Source organism: Belonocnema kinseyi, chromosome 10, assembly GCF_010883055.1.
Source record: "Belonocnema kinseyi isolate 2016_QV_RU_SX_M_011 chromosome 10, B_treatae_v1, whole genome shotgun sequence".
Taxonomy (NCBI): Eukaryota; Metazoa; Arthropoda; class Insecta; order Hymenoptera; family Cynipidae; genus Belonocnema; species Belonocnema kinseyi.
Window position 1 is genome coordinate 34,716,539 of NC_046666.1, and position 7,921 is coordinate 34,724,459.

The window sequence follows — 7,921 nt, forward strand, 5'->3', positions numbered from 1 at the left end:
AATGATTTTGACCAAAAAAAAATATATTAAAAAAACGATAGTTTTAACTAAGAAAAAAAATGTTAACGAAAAAAATAACTTTTAAGAAAGTAGTTCAACTTTAAACCAAAGAGTTGAATTTTTAATCTAAAAGTATGAATTTTTATTCAGATCAATTTTCAACCAAACAATTGCATTTTGGACCAGATAGTTAAATTCTCTTCCAAATTGTTTACTTTTGGAGCCGAAAATACGAACAAAATTTACAAACCAGTTTAATTTTCAACTCAAAAATGTGAATTTTTAACAGCAAGTTTTTTTTTCAAGATAAACAGATCAATTTTTTATCAGACAGTTACATTTAACACCAAAAAAGTTGATATTTTGTACACAAAGAGATAGATTATCAAACCCAAAAGATAAATGTTAAAAAAATAGTCGAATTTTCAATAAAAAAAATATTTTTGTTAAGAAAGAAACTAAATTTTAATCAAAATGTTGAATTGTGAAGCCAAAAAGATGACTTTTGAACAAAAATGTTGAATTTTTAACCAAGAAGTAGGACTTTTTACGAAAAAATGTTAAATTTTCAAACAAATAATTTAATTAAAGAGCAAATAATAAAGCTTTGAAATAAAACAGATGAATTATTAATGAAAATTTTTATGGCAGACTTTTCAATCAAAAAGCAGAAGCTTTCAACCAAATATAGTTGGATTTTCTGATTAGGTTCTATCACTTCAATTCGAATTTAAATGGACAAATGGGAAAGGGGGAAAGACTTGTAGCCTGCGGTAAACAAATAGGAATCATGATTATTTATAGACAAGGAAAAATATTTCAAATAAACATTGAATTTTATTTTTAATAATGAAAAAATGTTGCGACAGTATTTTGACACTATTTTTTACATTTTTCGACACTATTTACAGTATTTTTTATCTCCAAAATGAGTCCGAGGCCTGTTCTTATGAACTCTTTTAAATTGATTAGGAGAAAACCGAAAATTGAAAACAATCCGTCGATTAGACACTCTGATTATTCTTTTATTAATCACTGATTGTTTTCTTTTTTCCCTTCTTTATTATCTAAACATTGAATATTTCTTTCCTCTTCCTTGTAGCTGTTGATTTTTTCAATCAAATCAACATGTTGTATGGCACAATCACTGAATTCTGCACAGAAGAAAGTTGTCCAATCATGTCGGCGGGACCAAAATATGAATACCACTGGGCAGATGGTCACACTGTGAAAAAACCAATAAAGTGTTCAGCGCCCAAGTATATTGATTATTTGATGACGTGGGTGCAGGATCAGTTGGACGATGAAACTCTTTTTCCTTCCAAAATTGGTGAGAGAGACTTGAGTTTAGTTTATTTTATGATCGGATCTTTCTATTTTTCATATGAAATCGGGCAGTTTGACGCTGGTGATGTCACGGAATTTTTTCAGGGAATCCAGCGTCCTTGAAAATCTGGAATTCTCTTTGATTTCTTTTTTTTTTAAACCTAGAAAACCCGGAAATCTCTTTGAATTTTTCACGAGAACCTTGACAACCTTTTTTTACAGTTGTTCGATTGAAATGCGAAAAATAATATAAATATTTTAGTCTATTGTGAAAAAAACTTCTCGTTTAGAAGATATCTTGCTACTGAAAAGTTTTTTATTCATCAAGATATAACAGGGTGACCGCTGGACCGGGAAATGACCGGGAATTTTATGAGACCGGGAAAAACCGGGAAATGACAGTAAATTTATTTTTTGACCGGAAATTTTACAAAATTTTTAGAATACAAATTTTGTCCAAATTTTATTTCAACCGTTTTTTATAATATTTTTTCAAATTGTGATTTTTTAAATTATTATATCATTCAGTTTCGAATGCCTAATTCGAAAATATATTACTGTAAAAATTTTCCATTTTAGATTTTTAATTTTTAAAAGCATATACTCTAATTTAAAGAATTTTAAAATGCAGCTTTAAAGCCTTAAAGAATAAAAAATTAGAAGTTTTTAAAATCGAAGATTTTTTTTATAAAAAACAAGGTGGTCGCCGGACCGGGAATTTCACAAATTTTCAGAAGAATAATCTGCCAAAGTTCGATTTTAACCGTTTTTAAATAATTAAATTGCAGTTCTGAAGATTTAAATAATTAATATATTATTAATATATTTTTAATTCAGAGTTTCAAGTCTTCTTTAAAATTATTTATTGTATTAAATTTAATAAACAAATGTATTAACATATTATTTCTATTAATTTTTGTCAGCCATTAAAAAATGTAAACCTTCGTTTTACTTAAAAATAAATCCATAATAATACAGTCATAATTAAAGGTCTTAATTAAATTAAAAATATTTTGAGTCTAAACTATTTAATTATTAGAAAGCTTTGAATCTTTAGATTTTCGAAGAACTTTTAAACTTTTAGCGTTGCAATTTTAATTATTCTATTTAAAAAGTCTTTAATTTATAAGTGAAATTGTTAAATTTCAAAATAATTTTTGAAGTTTTTTTTGATTATTTAAATATATTTCAAAATGAATTGAATTTTTTCTATAACTTTTAGAAAATATTACAAATAAAAAAAAATTTAATTTGAATTTATAAATAATAATGGAACACTTATTATTTGTAGAAAAAATTGGAGAAATTTTAAGAGATATTTAGAAATTTTGAAGAGATTCAAAATTAATTAAAAACTTGAAATTATTTCAAGTAATTTAAACGAAGTGTGTTAACATTTTTTTCAGAACGTCTAAATATATTTTAAAATTAATCGAAATTTTCCTACAAGTTTTGAAAATCCTGCAAATTAAAAAATATCCTTTAAATCTTCTATGTTCTTCTTTGATAATTTTTTAAATCCTTAAAATCTTCTTATACTTTCTGTTACAATAATTTTGCAAAGTGAAAAATCATTTTAAATTTTCCTAAGAATCTTAAGGAATTTTTTTATTCTTTTCAAGTCTTTCACAATTTAAAAAAAAAATTCTAAATTTTTTGTTTGAAATCTGCAAAAATCTACATTTTATTTTAAATTCAGCTGTAAGTATTTGAAATTATTTCAAGTTATAAATTTAATTCGAATCTTTTTAAAACTTCTAAATATCTCTTAAAATTACTTTAATATTTTTACAAATAATAAGCGTTCCATTATTATTTATAAATTCAAATTAAATTTTTTTAATTTGCATGATTTTCTAAAAGTTATAGAAAAAATTCAGTTCATTTTGAAATATATTTAAAAGTTGAAAAAAGAAAATTCAAAAATTATTTTGAATTTGGAAAAATTTTATACCACTTCTAGATTTCTCAATATTTTGAAATAAAATTTTAAATCTTTTAAAGGATGCCTACACTATTTAAAGTAAAAAGAATTTAATAACTGTTAAGTTAAAAAAATTATTTTTCAATTTTTAATGTGTAGAGTTTAAAATTATTTAAAATAATATAATTTTGAAAAATTTTAAAGTTCATTGCTCGATTCTTTAATTGTTTATTTGAATTTTATTTAACATTTTTAAATTGAAAAGTGCTGGTACCTTCCATTTGGTACGTGTACATTTTTGAGCATTTGAATACACAATTTTTTAATTGAAAACTTTTAAACTTCAATTTTACAAGTTTGGAATTCAAGTGTTAACTTTTTTAATGATTTAATTTGTTGTTTATTGTTTATTACTTTATGTGGAAAAATGTTTAGAATACAGTTTTATTTTTTAAGTTTCATTGGCTGTGAAAAATGTTTGCGAACCGGGAAAAACCGGGAAATGATCGGGAATTTTTTTTCCGATTAAAACGGCCTTCCTGTATAATTTATCTTTTGCTCATTAAATAATAATTACGTTTTTAATTTTGTCTTCGCTAATATAGAATGTTAAATTATTATATTTTTTTATATTCAACACCAGATTTCAAAGATTTAAAAACATTTCGATGATTTTAAACGATTTTTAATATTTCAATGATTTCAAATGGATACGAAGGATTTCGAAAATATTATTTCAAAGATGTTAAATTAATTAAAACCAAAAATTAAAGAAAGCTTTCAAAAATATTTCAAAAATATCAAAAAATTTCAGATTTCAAGAATTTCAAATATTTTACAAAAATTTAAAAAGATTCCACATGATTTCACCCAAATTTCAAGATTTCACCAAGATTTTAAGTATTTCAAGAAAATTCAACGAATTCACAAAGATTTCAAGAATTTTAAAGACGATTAATGTTCGCAAAAAATTAAGAATTTGTTTATTTATGATTCTGCTTTCTTTCAAAAATTTGAGCTAATCAAAAATAAAATGGAATTTTTTCACAAATATCACAAACGGTTATTTCATTATTTAATTTAATAAAATTATTATTATTGAATTGAAATGAATTAAAAATTAAACTAAATTATTTAATCGAAAAAAATCTGGAAAAGACCTTGAAATTCGTTTCTAAGAATCACTGGACACCTTGCAAATTTGAAGTATTTGAAAGGGCGTGTAGACAAGATTTTAAAGATTTCGATTATTTTACAAAGATTTTTAAACTTTGAAAAGATTTCAAGGATTTTTGAAATTTTAAAAAGGGTGCAGTGCACCAGATTTCAAAGATTTTAAATAATTTAAAAATGTTTAAATAAATTTGAGAAGCTTTCAGAAAATTTCACAAAGAATTTATAAGGGTTTTAAAAGATTTCTATAATTTTAAAGATTTAAAAAAGGGTACATTGCACCATATTTAAAAGATTAAAAATAATGTCAAAAGGTTTTAATAAATTGAAGAAGATTTCCAAACATTTCACAAAGATTTCAAAAATTTTAATGATTTTAAATGAATACAAAACATTTCACAAAGTAAACAAGTTCCAAAGATTATAATAAATCTGAGTAGATTTCATAAGATTAAAAGGGTTTATTAAAAATACAAGAATTTCAAAACATCAAAGATTTCAGAACATTTCAAAGATTTTAAAAGATTAAAATTTTTTTAGAAAATTTAAAAATATTTCAAATTTCTTAATAATTTCAAATCAATGCAAAAGATTTCATGAAAATTTTTGTTTTTTAGATTTCTTTATATCTCTTTAAATATTGAAATCCGCAGAAATTTCTTGAAATAAAATTCAATTTATTTCGTAACGCTCTCTATAAATTATTTGAAATCGCTTGAATATAAATTAAAAATCCTTGGACATTCAATAAAATTCTTTAAATATTGTGAAAGTCCTTGAAATATTTTAAAATCTAACAAAATTCTTTACAGATCCTTAAATATTTTGGAATCATTTGTAACCCCTTCAAATCTTTGGAAATCGTCAAAATCCATTAAAAGAAGTAGAAATCGTTTCATATTTATCAAAATTAAAAAAAGTTCAAATCCCTGAAATCTTTAGAAATCCTACAAAATTCTTTGAAATCAGTTGAAATGCTAGGAAATGTTTAGAAAATCTTAAAATACTTCAAATATAAATCAAATTAAACTATTAAAGTTCTTTAAAAAAAACATTCCAAGAAATCTTTGGAAATACTCAAAAATCATTTGAAATCTCTGCAAATTATTTGAAATAATAAATTTCACAATTTCTTGAAATCCTTCGGAGTCCCCGGTAATAATTAGAAATCTACTGAAAATTATTTAACTTTTTTCGTAATTTAAGGTAAACTTACGATAATTTTCTTACAATTTCGTAATTTTATAAAAAATTTAGTTATATAACTTTCTTAAATTTACGGCTCCGTTAAATAAAAAAGTATGTGAAAATTTCGTAAAATCTTCCGTTTACTTTTGTAAAATTTGAATGAAGATTCCACTACAAGCTGCCTCAAAGAAAATTTTCGTTTTTTGTGTATGTATAAGACCTGAATCTTCGAGTAATCCTAAGTTTATGAAAATTTTGTTTGCTATGAAAAAACATATTTGGTCTTTGAAAATAATATATTTTAGCCCCAAAATGACGTCAAGAGTGTTCTTTGATATAAAAACGGCCCCTAGAATTGTTCTCAAACTTTTCTTTCTTCTGCAGGAGTACCTTTTCCGAAAAATTTCCATTCAATTGCGAAGACAATACTGAAGCGACTTTTTAGAGTCTACGCACACATTTATCATCAGCATTTCAGCGAGGTTGTCCAACTCGGCGAAGAAGCGCATTTAAATACGTCATTCAAGCATTTCATATTTTTTGTGCAGGTGAGTCAATTCGGATCTTTAAAATCTAAATTATATATTTTATTTTATTCTATTTAATTTTATTTAATTTAATTTTATATTATTTTATTTTATTTTATTTAAAAAAATTTATTTTATTAAAAAAAAATATTTTGTTTTATTTTAATTTATTTGATAATTTAAAAATTTTCCCGAGGCTGGAAATTTGAGACTGTAAGGGTCTTTGATCTGAGCCCTTAAGAAATTAAATGTTTCAGATTTGGACCCAGATCCTTACAAATTTGAAGGATTCAGTCTGGATTGCCAGAAAAAATTACAAAAAATAGATTAAATGAATGAAAAATAATTACAAGGATCACAGTCCGTCCCTTTTCCCCTTAAAATTGTTAAAATTCCCTAAAATATCTAAAATGGAGAATTTTGAACTCAAATTTTCCTCCCTCTCCCCTTTTTACAAGTTTCGATTTGTTCTGGAAAAATCATAAATAGAAATATTATAAATATTATAAATAGTGATATTAAATTCAAATTGAAATGCTTCCAACTCTAAATATTTAAAGTGAGCATATTGCATTTTCAACAAAAAAGAAAAAATAGAATTTCGGCCAAAAAATACTAAAAATGTAAGAGTTGATATTTCAAACAAAAAATATTTTGATTTTAAATCAAAAACTGTCTAATTCTTTTAAAAAAGTGGACTTTTCAACGATATTGTTGAACTCCCAATCCAAAAACACGAATTTGATAGAAAACAGTTGAATTTTCAAACCGAAAATATGAATGCTCAACAAAAAATAAATGTTTATCAAAATAGGTACGTTTTCTATAAAAAAAATTCAATTTTCAATCCAAAAAAAAAGAATCTTCAATAAAAAAAAAAGAAGAATTTTTAACAAAGCAGTTCAACTTTTAGTCAAGCAGTTGAAATTTCAAATAAAATTATGAATCTTTACTATTTTCTTTATTTTTATAAAAAAATATTAAATTTCTACCTAAAGAGATGAATTTTCAAAGGAAAACGACAAATTTTAAACAAAATATTTGAATTTTCTACTAACCAAGAAAATAATTTTTTATAAAAATATATGAATTTTTCAATAAAATTATGAATCACATATATACTTGTTTTAAATTAAAAATAGTTCAATTCATTAAAAAAGACGTATTTTAATTTTAAAAAGTTGAATCTTTAACCAAAACAGGTTATTTTTCAACAAATAGTTGAATTTTCAAATCGAAATTATAAATTTGAAACAAAAAAGTCAAGTTTCAACCAATTATTTGATTTTCCTACAAAAACAGTTGAGTTTTCAAACCAAAAAAGATCATTTTTTAACAACATTGTTGAATTTTCAACAAAATAATTAAATTTGCAGCCAAATAATAAAATTGTTAAACAAAAACAATGGATTCACAATCAAAAGTATAATACTAAGTAGACTTTTCTAACAAAAACGAATTTTTAATTAAAATTATGAATCCTCAATGTATTTAGTTTAAAATTAAAAACAGTTGAATTCGTCCAAAAAATACAAATTTTCAACAAAATAGTTTATTTTTCAACTAATAATTATATTTCCGTTAAAACAAAAAACAATTGAGCCAAAATGTTGAAATTTCGACAAGAAAGTTCATTTTTAGCCCAATAATTTAATCTTCAACTTAATTGATAAATATTAAACAACATAATATTTTTAACAAAATAGTTGAACTTTTAGCCAAGTAATTAAATTTTCTACCAAAAAGATAAAATTTCAATAAAAAAAAAAAAAAAAAACAATTT

At 23.2% G+C, this 7,921-nt stretch overlaps 1 protein-coding gene across 2 annotated transcripts in view; it reads left to right on the forward strand.

Annotated features, from left to right (window-relative positions):
* LOC117181649 (MOB kinase activator-like 1) overlaps positions 1 to 7,921 on the forward strand; it is a 38,634-nt gene that overhangs the window by 24,665 nt on the left and 6,048 nt on the right. For both annotated transcript variants that reach the window (XM_033374545.1, XM_033374544.1), the window contains exons 3-4: positions 1,103 to 1,330; positions 5,996 to 6,159. In XM_033374545.1, the coding sequence (XP_033230436.1) occupies positions 1,103 to 1,330; positions 5,996 to 6,159 (392 nt within the window). The remainder of the gene's footprint in view (positions 1 to 1,102; positions 1,331 to 5,995; positions 6,160 to 7,921) is intronic.